General features: G+C 39.5%; 1 protein-coding gene across 1 annotated transcript in view; it reads right to left on the reverse strand.

The window, feature by feature from the left end:
- LOC121434746 (kinetochore protein NDC80 homolog) overlaps positions 1 to 20,854 on the reverse strand; it is a 107,700-nt gene that overhangs the window by 20,580 nt on the left and 66,266 nt on the right. The window contains 4 exon segments of the mRNA XM_041633695.1: positions 3,763 to 3,907; positions 4,772 to 4,878; positions 6,125 to 6,218; positions 10,738 to 10,806. Of these exon segments, the coding sequence (XP_041489629.1) occupies positions 3,763 to 3,907; positions 4,772 to 4,878; positions 6,125 to 6,218; positions 10,738 to 10,806 (415 nt within the window).

Genomic DNA, 20,854 nt, shown 5'->3' on the forward strand with positions numbered 1-20,854 from the left:
AGTGATCCTACCTCATTAATGACAGAAGCCATACAACTTTAGGTTGATATCTTCCATGTTTGGCTTACAACAGTTTCAGAAGGAAGAGTCTGACAAATTGTGGCTCCATCCAAAGTTAAATTTAAAACTTGTAAACAGGCATAGTTCAACTTTGTTAATGTTCATTTTAAATGCTTCTAATACTCTTTTACAGATTTGAACTCTTCAGAAATGTGGTTTTTACACAATCATTGGTAAACTCTACCTCTAGCTGGCTTAAGTAACTTTATGCCTCTATTATGTCTCTGCACAAAAGCATGTTAGATCTACAGAATCTAAGTATGTCCTACCCATTTTTAGTCACTAATGGCTTTAAGTAATCAAGGAAGTTAACCTAGTCAGAGAATTCAAACAAATGACAGATGATATTACTCTCTCATCTACACAGCTGGCAACATTTGGATGTAATATTCTCCTAAGAATAAGGAGGTGCTAAAGTGGTGTGGTTGGTAAAGAGTCTGTGGTGCAAGAAGGAGGGCCTGAGTTTAGATCCAGCACCCACATAGAAGTTGGTCATGGGGCACACTTCTGGAACCCTCATGTTATGGGTGGAAGGTGGACAGACACAGATCCCTAGAGGTCAGTGGCAGCCAGTCTAGCTGAACAGATGAGCACCAAATTTAGAGAGATGCCATGTTTCAAAGTAAGGTGCAGAGTGATCAAGGAAGACCTTGGTGTTGATCTCCAGGTTCCACATGTATGCACATACCATACATGTACATAAACCCACACATAGATATATGTATGCCATGTCCTATACACTCACAAAAAGAACATATGTACTAATTCTTTTGATTATGTGTAAAGAAAGGAATAATATTAATATTGGTTTAATTACACTGGAACTAAGAGAATAGTCTATGATATGGAATAGCAAAGGACATAGATCAGGGGCCAAGAAAACAGCGTTCATTTAGAGCAAACACAATATGCACAATTGGAGTATTTTGTATAAACTTGATTTTAGTATATACTATGTGACAATTATAAACCTTGGTTTTGTAGATGATCAGAACTACATAGAGTTAAATCCAAAACTCTAAAGACTATCTTCACAATCTACATATGATAGACATAAATTGGGAAATCCTGAAGGAAGAAATTGCTGAATTCTAGGAAAACTGCAGCTTTCCTTATACTTATTTTCAAACTGTAGCTTAATGGCTCTGTGACTTCAGTCAACTTCTGCTGTTTCTGGCGTCACAGAAGTTAGCAAGTACTATGTGTCATAGTATTTTCCAAAGCTTAACTACAGTTGGCATGTGCTCCTGAATCCAATGTTAGGAAGATGCAGGACACTCAGGAGCATCCTTTGCTGTGCTGTTGTGTGTAGAGGATGGGGCACGTGCAGGTTTCCACTTTGTTTTTAACCCGTTTCAGCTGCGGACTTGCTCACATGGCACTGACAGAGGATACGACAGTTACAGGCAGCCGAAGGAGGCAGAGATCAAGAGTCTTGCTGGTTATGGCCTGCCAAACTGAGATTGATACCCAGACTATGTAAAGCTGCAAGGAGAGAATGGACTGCAAGAGTTGTCCTTTTACGTCCACATGTGTCCTGTGGCATGTCCTCACACATATAACATACACATACTAAATAAAAATGTAAAAGGGATATGGTTTATAATGTAAAACAATATATTTATATAGAATATATTAGAATGTACCATAAATATATAAAATTATAGTTTATAGTATATATATAATATATAGCTATAAATTTATATATAATGTATTATTATATTAAAAACACATACAGGTTCATATTAGAGGACTTCTGTTCTTAGAATAGGTTGTCTGTTGGCTTCAAAAAGCCTTGTGCTTAAGCCAGACAGGAACAGCAGTACACACCTATAATCCTAGTACTTGAAAAGCTGAGGTAAGTGGACGGTCAAGAGTGTAGGCCAACCGGGTTTGCTAGGTAGGACTGTTCAAAACCAAAAAAGCTATGTACTGAGAACACTGGAAGTTACAGTGGGCTGGGAAGGGCTACACATCTTTCGAACATGTAAATATCACCTTATCTGGAAAATGGTCTTCATACAAGTGATTGGGAATGCTGACATGAGAGAACCCTGGATTATGTAGGTGTGCCTTAAATATCACCATAGGTATCACTGTAAGGTAGAGGCAAATGGAGTCCATGTAGATAGGAAGATGAAGACATAAGGACCAGAGAGATGCTCAGCAGTTGAAGTACTCAGTGCTCTTCCAGAGGGCCCAGATTTGGTTCTCAGGGCCTACATGGGTAGCTTACAACCATCTGTGACTTCAGTTCCGGCAGATCTGACACCCTCTTCTGACTTGAGGGTATCAGGTATACAGGTGGTACACATAAACTTAACATATACATTAAAACTTAAAAAAAAATAGATCTGGGCAGTGATGGCACACACCTTTATTCCCAGCACTCTGGAGGCAGATCTCTGTGAGTTCAACGCCATCCTGGTCTACAAAGAGAGTTCCAGGACAGCCAGGACAACACAGGGAAACCCTATCTCTGAAGAAAAAAAACCAAACCAGCAAATCAAAAAGAAAAAAAGAAAAGACAGAGAGAGGACAGAAGGGAGAAGGGTGTGGTGGCAATTTATAATTCTAATTTTTGGAGGCAATATTTTGAGTTTCAGGTGAGCTTGGGCTATGTATTATTATGGGCCCCTGGAGGCTGGGGCCAGAGGATCTTCAATTCAAAACCAGCATGGGATACAAATATAGTCTTAAAAAAAGGAAGAAAAAAGAGGATACAGAGAAAAGACAGTAAGAAGATGGAGGTAGAGATTAGAGTGATGTGGACATAAGCCCAGGTATGCTTTCAGCCATAGAAGCTGGAAGAACAGATTCCTCCTGAGTCTTTTGGCAAGCCCATATTCATTGGCTCTTAGATTACATTTGGAACTATGAGAGAAAAAAATAATTATTATTTGTTGCAGGACAATTGTCTATATTCTGTCAATTATGTTTTAAGTAAATGCTGATTGGCCAGTAGCCTGGCAGGAAGGAGAGGTGGGTAAAGGAGAACAGAAGAATTTATTCCTCCCCAGTCCTGTCCCAACCACAGAAGAAGGAAGATGTGACTGCTCCGCTGAACCGAGCCATGTGGTCAACATAGATAAGAATAATGGGTTAATATAAGTTATAAGAGTTAATAAGACTTCTGAGCTAATGGGCCAATCAGTTTGTCATTACTATAGACCTCTGTGTGATTTCTTTGGGGATAAATGGCTGTGGGACCTGGTGGGAAGACAGAAACTAGGCAGGATGAAAACCCAGACAACAATTTTTTTTTTTGATTTTTCGAGACAGGGTTTCTCCGTAGCTTTTGGTTCCTGTCCTGGAACTAGCTCTTGTAGACCAGGCTGGCCTCGAACTCACAGAGATCCGCCTGCCTCTGCCTCCCGAGTGCTGGGATTAAAGGCGTGCGCCACCACCGCCCGGCTCAGACAACAATTATTATCTTGGTTTTTTTGAGACAGCGTCTCACGATACCACTCTGGCTGTCCTGGAACTCACTTTGTAGACCAGGCTGGCTGGCTTCAAACTCACAGAGATCCGCCTTCCTCTGCTTCCCACGCGCTAGGATTAAAGGTGTGCGCTACTATGCCTGGTTGAAAGAACCAATACTGAAAACTTGATAACTACTACAGGAAGTTATCAGAAGGAAAAGATCACATAGCCGTTCACAGGGCCATAGGCCAATCTAAATGATCCCTTAGCTCTGCTTACCTAGTCTACTAATTTCTTCATCCAGGCCACTCAGTTTCTCATCTAGGATGGACGAATGTGACTCCAAACTGCTCAGGTATGCTTTATACTTTTCCACATCTGTTTGCAAGGACGCTTTCAATTTTTTCAAAGATTCTAGACAATTCTTGAAGAAAAAAACATATTAAATTAGTTATTTTTTTTTACCAAAAAGCATTCTGTATTTTAAAGAAAGAAATATTATTTACACTTATCTTAGAAGAAGTAAAAAGAACTAAAAAAAAAGAATTTTGGTATTACTGTAATGTTATAATTTAATGAAAGACTTCAGTTTCGGATAGGGAAAAACCAAGAATAATGTAGAAACACAAATACTTAATATCTGATTACTTTTCAGAACAATCTAGATGTTCCACTAATAAAACCAAGATAAAGATTCTGCTATCAGGGTTGGAGAGCTGGCTCAGGGTTACGAGCGCTGCCTGCTTTCATTGGACCTAGATTCAATTTAACAACTCTCTGTATCTTGAGTTCAGATTTGACCTTCTTCTGTTCTCCACAGGCACTGTGAGCATGTGGTACACAGATATGCATATAGGCAAAATACCCTTACATATTCAAATAAACAGCCACATTATCATCTTGCTTTTATAAAAAAAATGCATGTTACAGTATACTCTATAAGTATACAGTATACCACTGTGTTTTCACTACATAAACTCAGGGCCTCTTGAGAACAATGCTCCTTGCAAGTGAATACCCCAGGGACCCTGTCCAAAGGGTGGTTTGGGCCTTATGTAAACAGGCAGGAGTCTTTCATCACATTCTGAGCACCATTAGTCCAGGACTGATAGACCACAAGGGAAGCACCGCAGATACCACCCACGGCTCCACTGAAAGTCTGTACCATCCTACCTTTAAGAAGCTTATTTGTTAACCCATTTAAAAACACCTTCCATAAGAGGGTCTTCTCAAACAGGCTCAAGAGTCTAAAGAGTTGTCAAGTGAGTTCAAAAACACGGTTACTAACCGGTTCTTTTTCTCTTTCTTCCTCCAATCTTGCAATCTGCTCATTGAGTGCTCTGTTTTCTGCTGCTAATGACTTCAGCTTGGATGCATCTACCTTATATAAATCCTCTGGAAAAAAGCCCAAACACTTCATCAGAATCAACCTACAGCATCCTTCATGTTTTCAGTACCTTATTCCCTCCCTTCCCCCAATGCAACAGATACTACCTTCTAAAATAGCAAGTCTATTTTTACTCCATGGAATAGCCTATGGCCCTCAACCTGCTTAAGCTTTCTTTCATAGCACCTGTTGTTATTTGCCTAAGGGTTCCCCATTTAATTATCATTACTTTCTAAGAGAATAAAGTCAAGATAATCTGTTCTTCATTACTGCATTTTTGGTGCCTGGCACACAGTAGGTATGTAAAAATATATTTGAGTAGATTAATTTATATGTTTAATTGAATATAGAAACATCACCAAATGTTTTCCATATTAGATCACAATGAATTTTCCCTTGTGTGAGTTATGCATGTTTATGTGGTTATGAGTATGCATGTGTGCATACAGAATCAAGGTTACATTGTGAGCCTTACTCGGCTGTTTTCATCTAATGTCCTAGATAAGATCTCTCCCTGGTTTGGTCAGTTTGGCTGGCTGACAAGCTCTAGGGATCTCAAGTCTCTACCTTTCCACCTGCTACACTTGACATTTTTATGTCTATCTGCTCCCTGGACAGAGGGAGGATAGTTACAACAGCTGGCCTGTCCTCTGCTCTTACATCCCTAGTGCATCCTGAGGAATGTTGGTTTTCCCCTCTGACCTTTTGTGCCATAGATGTCAAAGTGATATTCCCCCATCACTACATAACATTGAGGGAAAAATAATTTATATGGAAATATAATGGCTTGTTAACTTCCTTTAATCAATCAACCAATCTCTCTCTCTCTCTCTCTCTCTCTCTCTCTCTCTCTCTCTCTCTCTCTCTCTTCCTGAAACAGGGTTTCTCTGTGAAGCCTTGACTCTCCTGGAACTTACTTTGTAGACCAGGCTGGCCTCAAACTCTGCCTCCCAAGTGCTGGGATTAAAGGAGTGCACCACCATCGCCTGACTCATCTGGTATTTTATTCCATTGCTTTCTAGTTCATTAAGTTTCAAAGAGGTCAAACATGTCTTGAATTCACATAGCCAGAAAGGGGTATGACTCAGGGCTGACTATTTTTTGCTTAACTATTACTTGTCCCCATTAAAGAACGATCAAAGAACAATTCATAGGTACCCACCTCATAAAGTAGCTAATGAAAGAAAAAAACAGGCATGACAAAACAAACAAGCACCCAGAGTTAAGTGGCAGCACAGCAGGGAGGGCACTTACTCAGCTTCGACTGCAGCTCTGCATTCTCCTCTTCAAAGGTGTCAGCACCACTCATGAACTTCTCATAGCATTTGATGGTGTAGTCCAGAAACAACTGATTGTGATGAGTAGATTTTTAAAACAAAGACATGATTTGGTATTTAGTTTGTTTCATTTTTTTCAAATTGGAAATTTAAATTTGAATAAAAATGGAGTAGGCAGTTATATAAGTTCCTTAGAATAAGAGATTGAAAACCTGCCATTAACTGTGCTATAAAGATGTACACAATCTATTACTTCTAATCATGAATATGGATGAAAATACACAATTTGGGTAGATATTTTGAAGTCAACCCAGGAAGCTTACTAAAAAGTATAATTTGACATAAAATGCACAAACTTAGTCTTCTTTAAGGAGAATGCTGGGACTGGCGATGCTCAGTGGTCCTCCTGTACAGGACCTGGTTTGTTCTCATCACCAACATGGCGCCACACAACTATTCACAGCACCAGTCCCTGAGGAGCTGTTGCCCTCTCTGACTTCCTGGGACAATAGGCAATATGTGGTTCACACATATATGCAGGCAAAATATGTCCAAACATAAAAAAGCAAACAAACCTAACAATAATAATGATGATGTTGATGATGATGACAAAGCGGAGGCTACAGAGATAGCTCAGTGATTGAGAGTAACTGCTGCTAATGTAGAGGAGCTGGTTTTGGTTCTCTGCACCCACATGGTGGCTCACAACTCTTTGTAATTCTAGTCCAGAGGATCTGACACTCTCTTTTGGCCTCCATGGGCACTGCACACATATGGTACACAGACTTACACGCAGGCAAATCATCCACACACATAAAATAATAGTATATTTTTAAACAAAGACTCAAACAAACAAGCCAAAACAAAAGCTCTGAGTCACTACTATGCATGTATAAGACTGGAAGAAAAAAAGAAGAGTTTGCACCTTATGAAAAATTGAAATATATTATGATTGTCTAATTCCAATTAGACAGACAGGGACTAATTATGAAAGTCAGAAACTTCAGGTGAATAATACTATGGAAGGTGGAGCTCTAAGAGGAGACTATTAGAGCTGTCACCCAAGAGAAAGTTCTGTTTTCAAACATGAAGCATTTTGACCAGTGTAGTTCAGCCTGCCATGGAACTCACTATGTAGCCCAGTGTGGCCTCTGACTGGTGATTCTCCTTCCTCAACCTCCCTGAATGTTGGAATCATATTGTCTCACAACACATGACTCTGAGAACAGCTAATCAGAGTGTTCCACAGCCTAGATAAAGTACATATTTCCCAAGACAAACGCGTGCCTTTTCACCAATACTGTGCTTACTAACAAACCCTCTCGTTACCCTGTTGATATGGAAGAGATAGCCTGATAGGCAGTAAACATTCCTGTAACCAGAAAGGGAGCCCACTGGTGGCAAATGACTATACCTTCATGCCACTTCAGTCTGCTCTCTTGTAATCACTTTCCTTAGGTGTGGTAAGTTTGAATCCTAAGTAGTTTGTAGTCCCACAGAGCTGACGGCCAGAAGCTGAGTTATCCTGTGATAAACTGTGCTAGAAGTGTAATCCGCTGTACATGTCCTGCCATGGTGGGCTCTTCCCTAGGAGCTTTGCTGTTACTGCTGAGGGGCTGACAGAGCCCAGGGCTCTGGATGCTTCAGGCAAGCCCTCTGAAAGAGCTCTGTCTCCAGCCTGAGGATTCTCAAGAGGAAAGGGTAAAAGGTTCTCCAGCAGCCTCTGCAGCTTGGATCACTGCTTAATATGGCAGGTTCATTCTTGTTTAAAACAAAGGGGTGGGTTGGTTGGACAGCTGAGTGGGTGAAAGTACTTCCTCTGCAAGTCTGCCCACTTGAGCTTGAGACTCGGGGTCTATAGTGGGAGAAGGAGTCAACCTCTGAAAGTTGAGTTTGAGATTCAGGGTCTATAGTGGGAGAAGGAGTCAACCCCTGAAAGTTGAGTTTGAGATTCAGGGTCTATAGTGGGAGAAGGAGTCAACCTCTGAAAGTTGAGTTTGAGACTCAGGGTCTATAGTGGGAGAAGGAGTCAACCTCTGAAAGTTGAGTTTGAGATTCAGGGTCTATAGTGGGAGAAGGAGTCAACCTCTGAAAGTTGAGTTTGAGATTCAGGGTCTATAGTGGGAGAAGGAGTCAACCCCTGAAAGTTGAGTTTGAGATTCAGGGTCTATAGTGGGAGAAGGAGTCAACCCCTGAAAGCTGAGTTTGAGATTCAGGGTCTATAGTGGGAGAAGGAGTCAACCCCTGAAAGCTGAGTTTGAGATTCAGGGTCTATAGTGGGAGAAGGAGTCAACCCCTGAAAGCTGAGTTTGAGATTCAGGGTCTATAGTGGGACCTTAGTTGACTCCTTAGTCAACCCCTGACCTCACATGCGCATGTGACACACATGAATGTACACATATACACTCTGAGCAAAACATGTCATTGATGCTACGCTAGTCAGTTAATGTAACTTTAAACTATTTCTCAGGCATTGATAAAAAATAAGACTAGAATGATTACCACTTTTGTTTTTTGAGACAGGCTTTAACAAGACACAGTTAAAACTAGTGCACAAACCATTTTTTATTCTGAGATGCCTATGGTCCTTAATATATATCTGGCAATATGAATAATGTCAAGTTCATTCTCGAGCTAATGTTTGTATTTTAGAATAAAGTGGGGTTTGCTGTGCATTTTATGTTTTAATAAAGCATATGGAACCATATACTTATTTTCTTAAAAATAATTGGTGTGGGACAATTGTCTATATTCTGTCAATTATGTTTTAAATAACACTGATTAGTCAGTAGCCAGGCAGGAAGTATAGGCAGGACAACCAGACAGGAAGTAGAGGTGGTCAATGAGAAAAGGAGAATTCTGAGAAGAGGGAAGCTCCCTCTGCACTCCTATCCAGACACAGAAGCAAGATGTGACTATGCTGCTGAAAAAGGTACTGAACCACGTGGCTAACACAGATAAGAATGGACTAATATAGGAGTTAACAAGAAGCCTGAGCTAATGGGCCAATCAGTTTATAACTAATGTAGACCTCTGTGTGATTTCTTTGGAACTTAATGTTTGCAGGAACCGGGCAAGACAGAAATCTCTTCAACAAATAATTACTTTTCTCTTTGGCATTTATGACCTCCCATTTTTTAGCCTTCTGAGTGCTGAGGTTATGGGAGTATACCACCATACCCAACTGTTTATTACATTTAGCACAACTAATTTTGGAAGTGGTAACTGAGCTAAGTAACAATATGCCTAACTACAGCAGCCCAAACAAAATAAACCAGAACAACCTACATGCAGTATTTTTAAGGGTCAGCTACTTGTGAAGCCAAAGCGGAAGGTTTGTGAGTTCAAGGCTTTCTTTGAGTACAGAGTAGTTTAAGGCCAGTCTGAATAATTTAAGAGGACTTTTTGGCATGCAAAATGCCTTGGATTCAAGCCCCAGCAATTCCCTAACCCCTCTCCTCACCAAATAGTTATGTTTTGTATTGATAAATAATTACATTAAAGTAAGAAACAGGAGGAAAAGGAAACTTATCTATAACACATATATTAGTTCCAATACTTTTTTTCCTTTCTTTCTTTCTTTCTACCTATCTATCTTTCTTTCTATCTTTCTCTCTTCCTTTCAGTTCTTTTTGAGACAGGTCTCAATATGTAGCCCTGGCTAGTCTGGGATTTACTATAGAGACCAGGCTGGCCATGAACTCACAGAGGTCTGTCTGCTTCTGCCTCCTGAGTGCTGGGATTAAAGGGGTGAACATGGTTAAATTTGCATTTTTCAGTTAACATTTTTAAGTTTTGTGCTTAGTAATTTTAGGAAGTTATAATGTCATTTCAATAGTAGGCACACTAAGTAATTTTTAAAGATCAATTTTTAAAAAGATTTATTTACTTATTAGGAATACAATGTTCTTTCTGCCTGTGCACCTCCATGCCAGAAGAGCACACCAGATCTCATTACACAAGGTTGTGAGCCACCATGTAGTTGCTGGGAATTGAACTCAGGAACTTTGGAAGAGTAATCAATGCTCTTGACCTCTGAGCCATCTCTCCAGCCCCAGAACAATCTTATTTTACTAAAAATATTTTCCTTTAGATTAATCTATTTTATATGCATTTTGCTTTGGAATGGCTTTCAATGTTGTCAGTCCCAGCATTTGGAAGCCAAGCAGGGACATCTCTTTGAGTTAGGAGCAGCCTGGTCTGGATAGAAAGTTCTAGGACAGTCAGGAATATGTAGTAAGAATTTGGGCAACCTTGCCAAGGCCACCTTTGAGGCCATGTCCATGACCTATAGTTAACTGACCCCTAACCTCCAGAAAAAGACTATTTTCACCAAGTCTCCTTACCGGGAATTCATTGACCATCTGTGAAAACTTGCAACAGTATCTCTGCTCAGAGGACAAAGGCTCTAGCTGTGGCCACCACATGAGGGATTTTACACAGGAAAAATTAATGGATTAAATCTGGTTTAAAAAAAATCAACCTCAGAAATTTCCTAGAAAGCAAAAGACAAGTTCTATAAAAGAACACCTTTTCATGAAGAATATAAAAGCATCCTCTTTATATATTGTTTATAGTAATATATGGTACCTTATTATGTTTAATTCCATCTTCTGTCTCTTCTCCACAAGGTGTGCTTTCTTTAATGGCACGATGAATCTAATTAGTAAACAAACAACACATTAGATTAGTGGTTTGATAGTTTGTAAAATTCATTTTCTTTCAAGATTTCTTTATTATATATACAGTGTTCTGCAAGGTCAGAAGAGGGCACTGGCCTCCCTGTAGCTGGAGTTATAGGCAATTAAGAGCTACCTGGTGTGGGTGCTGGGAGTCTGGTTCTCTGGAAGGGTAGGAAGTTCTCTTAACCATGTCATCTCTCAAGCCCTTTGCTTGAGAATGGAGCTCCCACCAGGTGAAGGTGAAGATGGTATTCTCTAACAAAATACTATTTCTGAGCATTGTTCAGGGCACAAGAGATCCAAGCCACGCCCTAACCAAAATTTATTTTGGAGCTCATGCAACCTTGTTATTTAGTTGTAATGGCGTAAACAAATGCAGACAGATTGTAAAAATATATATATATACAGCTTTAATGGTGAAATAGACTTACAGAACCACCATTCCCGCGGAGACCAGGAAAGCAGAAGGGACGGCTGGGAGCAAGCTTGCCAAATTTATAGGCAAACATTAGCCCGAGGTGAACACGCCCCCCAAGGGGCGGGACTTATCCCTACATCTCCCCTTTTTGTCTAAATAAGACAGAACCAAACCAAATACAACTATATACAATAACAACAAATAATAAATATAACAAACAATATTGAGAACAAAAGCTTTGCTAAACATTCTATCTCAAGGAGTCCAAATAATGTAGAGAGTAACTACAATTATATAATCTTCAACTCCGTCAAAGATCTGAGAAGGGAATAAACACTACTCAACAAACGAGATATATCCAAAATGTGCAACAATTGACAGAGACAACTGACTACCTGGGCAATCACCCAAAGTCTCGTTTGCAATGTTGAGTCAACCAATTTTGGCTAAGGCCTAACATAACTGACATACCATTATTAAAGGCAAGGAACTTTTCAAAACTATCTTACCCTGTCTTGGCAGGATATGACAGTCCTGTTTTATCCATTGATGCACGCTCTGTATCTCTGTCAGTGGTTGAGGAATGGGCATTTCCTTGCCCAAAGGCCAGTTCTGCCAAATAGAAAGGCTCCAGGTGGAGTGCCTTTGGTGCTCAACATTCTCTCGGGAATAGAGTAGTGTTGCCAGGAGCAATTGTGTCTCACTATCACGAAACTCTGAGTTAGATTAAAGGCCATTTTCTACAGCTCTTTGAAGAGGTCGAAGATTATCTATCTATACTGATTATAATCTCTATATATCTAGAGAACCTGATTGGTCTAATTATAAATGACAAACTTAGATGACTATTTATCTATATAATTCTCAATATCTATCTAACTTAAAGACTAAGACAATAAACAACTGTGTAACAAATGAGGATAATGACCTCCAAATATAAACACTGTACAAATATACATTGCAATATGGTAAATATATATCAATACACAAACATTATATAAGTATCTTAATCAAAGATAGAAATGTATACTGCAATATGGTAAATATATACAATATATATTTATCAATACAATATATGTCAATACATAAAAATGTTTTAAACAGAGATAGAAACATGCATGCATACAATAGTCAATATAATTTAACTTTGTATCAATATACAAGAGTGGATACCAATATATTTGTCTAAAAGCAGTTACTCACAATTATAAATCTATTATCCCATCATTCCCTCTTTTTTTTTTCAAAATGATCCCTGAGCTTATAAAATTCCTCCCCCAACCTCCCAACCCCTAAATGATGTCCCTAAACCCAGGGGTAAACTTTACTGGGAGAGGGGACGTCGTCCTCTAGAATTACTTCCAGCTGTCATGGGGGCGACATTCTTTCTGGGGGATCCTGTGAAAGTAAAATGATGGTTAAATTTCAAGATCAATGTCTTTTAAAATTGCAAATAGTCTCTGAGTATTTTGTGGAGGTCTGGCCAGAATGTTGTACAAGATGTGCACCATTTCAGCTAACCAAGTTGGGATCGTCTTGTGCAGCTGGTATCCAAAACAGGTCTTGTAGTAGCGCTATCAGTATCATGACGTCATATCAACCAGGTAGAGTTGTTGTTGTGGGGCCCCATCTTCCTGGAAACTTCAAATATCACTTCAGGAAAAACTCATTGTTCATTGTGAAAAACTTAAACATTAATCATATAGACATATCTAGTCATACATATATATATTCAATGAAAGGCATGATAGATATATTCAATGAAAAGTATGATAGATATGAAGAAAAGCAAAGATGTTTTCTAAACTCATATTTCTTTCTGTCCCATATCATGGCTCTTGACATGAGACTGAAACTCCAGAAACTCTGGGTTTTTCTCTTACTAACAGGCTTGGAATTGAAGAGGGACTGAGCCAGAGTCCAACTTCAAAACCAGCTCTACATATTTATAAAGAAATGTTTAATAAGACATATATATATATATATATATATATATATATATATATATATATAAATACTTATAAAATGTGTCCATCCATCAGTAATTAAATATTCAGGGTCCCTTAATTTCTTTGAAGATGAGTATTTTCCTGTGGAGATAAGAAAAGAACCCTGCCTCCAACCTATCTGTATTTCTTACCATCAGTATGCTCGCCATCCTTATGAAAGAATTGTTATTTATCTTTTCCAAGTGGCTTCCCTTCTTCAAACCGAATCTTTATTAATTTGGACGGTATTCACAATTTTTCCTCACCTGTGGAGATAAGAGCAAAACCCCTTCCCCAACGTAGCACATCTCCTGGCTTCCATTGTGAGGTCAGCACATCCTTGAAATAAACTGGTTGATTTAGTTCAGTAGACTTTTCCATTATCCAATGTCTTTCTGCAGCCGTTGTTCCCTTCTCATTAGCGTTGAGAAAATTCAAGGTTAACAAAGCATTATGTAACCTATTTCTGGGGGTGTTTTCCACCCCTTTCTGTTTGTTCAACATATCCTTTATAGTTCGATTTGATCTTTCTATGACTGCTTGACCTGTAGGATTGTATGGTATACCTGTAACATGCTTGATATTGTAATAATCAAAAAACCGTTTCATTTTCCTAGAGACATAAGCAGGACCATTATCCGTCTTTATTTGTGTAGGTATACCCATGATAGCCATGACTTTCTAATAAATGAGTGATTACTGAATCAGCTTTTTCTGAACTTAAAACAGTTGCCCACTGAAAGCCTGAATAAGTGTCAATGGTGTGATGAACATATTTTAATTTGCCAAATTCTGCAAAGTGGAACACATCCATCTGCCAGATTTCATTCTTTTGGGTGCCCTTTGGATTAGCCCCTGCAGGCAGTGGCGTTTGGTTATAGAAAGAGCAAGTAGGGCATTTCTTTACAATCTCCTTAGCTTGTTGCCATGTAATTGAAAATTCTTTCTTCAAACCTTTGCTATTAACATGATGTTTTTTATGAAATTCAGAGGCTTATAGCACACTGCCAATCAATAATTGATCAATTTCTGCATTACCTTGTGCTAGAGGACCTGGCAGACCCGTATGGGATCAGATGTGTGTTATGTACATAGGGCAAAGCCTGTTCCTGTTCAAATCTTGAACCTGGAGAAACAATGAGGTTAGTTCTGTATCATCAGGTATAAATTCAGCCGTTTCAATATGTAAAATAACTCTTTCTGCGTATTGTGAATCAGTGACTATATTAATAGGTTCTTTAAAATCCCTTAGCACCATAAGAATGGCATATAATTCCGCCTTCTGGACAGAATTATACGGACTTTGTTCCACCTTACCCAAGTCTTCTGATTTGTAACCCACCTTCCCTGATTTATTGGCATCAGTATAGAATGTACGGGCTCCAGTTACTGGAGCATCACGGACGATTCGAGGAAGAATCCAAGAAGTTCTCTTTATGAAGTTAAGCCTCTTGCTTTTTGGATAGTTGTTATTAATGTCTCCCAAAAAATTAGCACAAGCTCTTTGCCATGGTTCATTATCTTCCCATAATTTCTTTAGTTCATCAGCAGTGAAAGGCACTATAATTTCTGCTGGGTCTATGCCTGCTAGTTGACGAAGTCTCAGCTTGCCTTTTATAATTAACTCAGAGACTTTTTCCAAGTAAGTTTTCAGTTTCTTACTTGGTTTATGTGGTAAAAAGATCCATTCCAAAATAATATCATCTCTCTGCATTAAAATTCCTGTAGGAGAAATTTTTGATGGTAGTATGATGAGAATACAATCGAGCTCTGGATTCACCCTGTCCACATGTGCCTGTCCTCAATCATTGTCAGTTCCTTTTCTGCTTCAGCTGTTAATTCTCTGGGACTGTTTAAATCTTTATCACCATCCAAGGTTTTGTTCAAATGAATTATTATATCAGGTGTTATTCCAATAGCTGGTCATAGACTGGAAATGTCTCCTAACAGTCTTTGAAAGTCATTAAGAGTCCATAGGCGATCTCTCCTAATTTGTGCTTTTTGTGTCTTAATTTTTTGCAAACCTATTTTATAACCTAAATAATTAACAGAATCTCCCTTCTGAATCTTTTCAGGAGCAATTTGCAATCCCCATTTAGGTAAAAGTATCTTTATTTCTTCAAACAGTCTGTTCAAGGTATCCATGTTTGAATGGGATAACAAAATGTCGTCCATGTAATGGTATACTATAGATTTGGGAAATTTCTTGCGTATTATTTGCAATGGTTGGTTCACAAAATATTGGCACAGGGAGGGGCTATTTAACATACCCTGGGGGAGGACGGTCCAGTGGTACCTCCTCGAAGGTTAAGAATTGCTATAAGTAGGCACTGTGAAGACAAATTTTTCTCTATCTTCTTTTTGCAAAGGTATAGTGAAAAAACAGTCCTTTAAATCAATAACTATGAGAGGCCATCCTTTTGGTAATAAAGAGGGCAAAGGAATTCCAGATTGCAGAGGGCCCATAGGTTGAATAACCTTGTTGATGGCCCTGAGATCTGTCACTATTCTCCATTTACCTGATTTTTTCTTAACCACAAACACAGGAGAATTCCAAGGGCTGGTAGATTCTTCTATATGTTCAGCATCTAATTGTTCTTGTACCAGCTGTTCTAAAGCCTGTAACTTTTCCTCAGCTAAAGGCCATTGCTTTGTCCATATTGGTTTCTCAGTCAACCATTTTAGAGGCAAGGCTGTTGGTATCTCTGAAGTGACATCAATTGCTTGTTCTTGAATAGCCCGAATGGCCTGTTTTCTCCGTTTGTAATATCTTTTAATATTATTCTCAGAAATATAGGCTCTAGAAGTAGCAGGAATGTTAATTTCGGTATTCCATTGTTGTAATAGGTCACGACCCCATAAATTCATTGCGATATTGGCTACATATGGCCTTAATTTTCCTATTTGTCCCTCTGGCCCTATACATTCAACCCATCTCGTGCTCTGCCTTACTGGAAAGGCAGGTAGAGCTGTAGGTAGAGCTTTGTGGAAATTGTCCCGGAGAGATTTACCCACAGATGTAGTTAAAATTTGCCTCTCTACCCTTTGCTCTTCTTCATCAGAATTTAGAAACTCCTCAATCTTTTCAATTCTATTCACCATTGCCTTCTGCAATGTCTGAATCTCCTGTCCAGAATTATGTTCCAAAGCCATCATTGAGGATTCTAAAGTATGAAGTTTGTCCGTTAGAGATAACGTCTCATCTTTGGACATAATTTTTATGGCATAAACCGTGCCTTCTTGTATTGACAATCTTTCCGTCAATCTGTCATAAGCTTTAGACAAAATCCGATTGTCACATTCAGCAGTTTTGATTCTCTCAGTTAATGTTTCATTTCCTACAGAAAGGGACTGAAGCTTATGATCCAAATCAGCTGTTCCCTCTTCCATAGCAATGAATTTATCCTTAACATCAGCCTGGAGAACTTCAAACTGATTCTTGAGAAGATTGTTGTCATTCTCAATTGTTTTTAAGCATTCAATCTCTGCCTTAAGAATCCTGGATTCGTCTCGTAAAGACTTTATCATATTTCTATTATCAAACCATTTAGTGCCAATGAAAACTATGAATCCCAGAAGGATCCATAGATGTGGGGTGATAGACACCTCTTGTAAAATCTCCCACATGGTACAATTAAAAAAACTGTTAAATTCTTGAACAGTAATGTGTTCAGACATTTTATTTATAAAAGAAAATTTTTTTACCTGCAATGATCGGTTCCTGCCAGTGGTGGTCTCTGTGTTTATGGAGCCTGTCCTAGAACTAGCTCTTGTAGACCAGGCTGGCCTCGAACTCACAGAGATCTGCCTGTCTCTGCCTCCCAAGTGCTGGGATTAAAGGCGTGTGCTACCACCACCTGGCTGGCCTCAAACTCACAGAGATCTGCCTGCCTCTGCTTCCCAAGTGCTGGGATTAAAGGCGTGTGCCACCACCGCCTGGCCGGCCTTGAACTCACAGAGATCCGCCTGCCTCTGCCTCCCAAGTGCTGGTATCATAGGCGTGCGCCACCACCGCCCTTCCAAGTCACTTTGTATCAGACCTAATCTGCTGCTGTGGAAGCTTTTGTTGCAAAACCGCAAGTACTTGAGTTTCTGCTAATTCAGGCAGTGGGGTTCTGCTCCAAACTTAGCCAAGGCAGGCAGGGAGGGGTTAATTGCTCTGGCAAGCAGGCAGGGCAGAATGGGCCTGTGTGGCTGAGTGTGTCTCGGACTCGGCACTGGGGCCCGAGTCACGAACTAAAAAACAGCACCCAGGAGGGTGCTGTGTTAGCTAGCGGGCTACCCGCTTGAGTCGGGGGCAAAATAGCCCCACGGTGGGCGCCAAAATGTAACGTTGTAAACGAATGCAGACAGATTGTAAAAATATATATATATACAGCTTTAATGGCAAAATAGACTTACCAAACCACCATTCCTGCGGAGACCAGGAAAGCAGAAGGGATGGCTGGGAGCATGCTCGCCAAATTTTTAGGCAAACATTAGCCCGAGGCGAACACACCTCCCAAAGGGCGGGACTTATCCCTACATTTAGTCTCTAAAAGAGATGGGGCCATGGTCAAATTGCTGCTATGCAGACAGACTGTGTGCCAAGTGAGCAAAGAGGCACAGTGAAGAATGAGAGAAAAGTATCAAACCACTTATAAAATATTATGAAGCAATTTGGGATCAGAAAAAATAACAAATAATGGACAGAGGCCATCAATCATATATTATATATGGAGGTGAAGAGAATGATTATATTTTCAGTATTGGAGGGAGGGCTCAAATTGTTAAGAGTATTTGTTGCTTTTCTTGAGGACTCAAGTTCGTTTCCAGCACCCATGTTGCATAGCTCACAAATGCCTGCGACATTGGTTCTAGTGGACCCAATGCTCTTCTGGCCTCGCACAGAGATTCACACACATAGATAAGTAAAAATAATATTTTAAAGGAATATTTTCAATTGTTCCTACAACCATTATGTCAGGATCTTGTACTTGCTTAGACAAGCTCCCTATCACTCTGTTCCATCACCAGCCAGGAGTAACCTCATGGGAGGGGGAGGCAGGGGCTGAATTAACAGTCTTATGTATGCTAGACGAGCAAGCTATCACTGAGCTATTCTCAAGTTCTCTTTTCCTGTTTATCTGGTGACAGGATCTAAGTTGCACAGGCTGGCCTAAACCTCTCTTTGTAGAAGCACTTGTAAGGACAGATGCCTGTGATTCTTCTGCCTTAGCTTTCTAATTAGATGAGATTACAGGCCGGAATCACTAAGCCTGGCTTCAAAAGTCATTTTTGAGATAATAGCAGATCCACTTCTGTAGGAAAAACACTACTTTTTATCTGAATATGTCATGACTAAATAACAAAAAAACCCTTTCTTTGTAAACAGTGGTAGTAATAGAAAATGATTTAGAATGGGGGAAGATAGTTTATTAAGAGTAGTGAGACAAGAAAGTCTTAAAATATCACTACAAGTCTCAGCATTAATAACCTAGAAATATAGTTAAGAAAACATCAAAACAAATGGAACTGAAATATGGTACTTGGTATTAAGAAAGCTATATCTGACTGAAGAAACAGATGAAAAAAGAAAATCAATACTTCTCCAAATGATAATGTTAAATATTGTCCAAATGGGAATTTTTTCCTAATGTTTATGAATGCAATTTGAAACCAAAGGCGGAGGGGCAAACAAAACACAGAATTTTAAATAATATTGATAGGCTGGGAAAATGTTCTGTGGATAAAATGCTTACTATACAAGCATGAGGACTGGAGTTTGGAGGCCCAATAACTGTAGTGACATTTTTTTTTTATGTTTTAACAAAGAAAGCTTGCCCTAAGATCAGAGTGCAGAGTAAACCACTAGAAGCCATGGAGTGGTGGCACACACCTTTAATCCCAGGACTCAGGAGACAGAGACAGAGGGATCTGTTAGTTCAAGACCACCCTGGGTTACACGAGACTGAATGTCTAAAAGAGAAACAGAGCTCCCACAAAGGTGATCCCACACCTTTATTCCCAGCACTAGAGAGGTGGAGACAGGATGGATAGGACTGGATGGAGAGAGGAATATAAGAGGGGAGGAGACAAGAGCTCAGTGCATTCTGAGGATTGTCCCTTGGTTCTGAGGAGGGAGCCTGAGGAGGGAGCCTGAGAAGAGGATTGCCCCTTCGGTCTAAGCATAGGTAGAGGTTAAAGGTCTCTCTAGTGCCTGGCCACTCTGCTTCCCGGATTGCTCAGCTTACCCTTATAGCTGACTCCAAGTTTTTATTTGAATTCCTGCTAAGGTAACCATGTAAAAGCTGAATGTAGAGATGAGCATTTGCAGTTCCAGTGCTAGGAAGTGGAGACAAGGTTTTGTAAATTGATAAGAAAAAAGGAAAAAAGGGCTAGCGAGAAGGAGGTAACAGCATGATATACAGTTTTGGCAACCTGGGCTTGATTCCACATATATGTTGTAGCATGCACACATGTGCATGTGCACACAATAATACACAGTAATATTTTTTGCATCATTGCAAAAGGAAGAAAAGGAAATGATAGGCATTTACTCTTTTTGTTTTTAAAATAAAAGATTTATTTGCTATGTATACAATGTTCTGTCTGCATGTCAGAAGAGGGCATGAGATCTAATTATAGATGGTTGTGAGCTACCATGGGGTTGCTGGGAATTGAACTCAGGACCTCTGAAAAAGCAGTCAGTGCTCTTAACCTCTGTGCCATCTCTCCAGCCCAGGCAATTACTCTTGTATGAAATTTTAAGTTCAACTTTAAAAACAAAAATAAAAATATAAACAATTAGCAATATGCTTTTCATCATGTTGTCAGTTATTAAAACCATGAACAACAGACCTGGCTCAGTAACTAACTTCAAAAAATTATGCTATGACTTTCACATGTGTGCCACAGCATGAGCATGTCTACACATCGCTCACCCACACAGAAATAACAAGTTAAAGCTTTCAAAGGCATCATGAGGACAGGGAAGTGCGGTTCAGCTGAAGAATACACAGAATAAAAGAGGCTCATAAACCTAGGGAACATGAAGTCAAGTCCAAAGGTAAAAAAAACAAAACAACAACAAAAAACAAATATGGATATAATGCCAAGGACTGGTGGTCCCAGTTAAGACTACCAGTGAAATACAGTTTCTATTCCAAAATGATCAACCAAAACAACCACTCACAATATCCCAGCCATTCCTTCCTCAAAGGCACAGCAACCTGACAACAAAACCAAACCAAACCAAACCCAACAATAACCCTTCCCAAATCATTGGCTCAGTTTGAGACAGAAGGGATTTCATACGAAAAGGTTCAAATTAAATGCTGGATTAAAGCTGGATGCAGGGGCACATACCTGTAGTTCCAGCTATTTACCAGATTGCAGTGGGAAGATTATTTGACCCCAGAGTACAGACTAGGCAACATGGTGAGATTCACTCTCAGAAAAACCAACCAACCAAAGAAAGAAAGTTTCAAATTAATAGCAAAAGCACATAGAGAGATGTAAAACTAAGAAAACAGTTTTAAAGTTTCCACATAGGTAGAGTTTGAAACAGTAATGCCTCTCCATAGGCACGCAATGCTCATACATGGCTGCTTAGAAACAGGCTTTCTCTGCGTAAACCA

Source organism: Microtus oregoni, unplaced genomic scaffold (genome assembly GCF_018167655.1).
Source record: "Microtus oregoni isolate MIOR12 unplaced genomic scaffold, Mior012 000044F_ref0000062, whole genome shotgun sequence".
Classification (NCBI taxonomy): Eukaryota; Metazoa; Chordata; class Mammalia; order Rodentia; family Cricetidae; genus Microtus; species Microtus oregoni.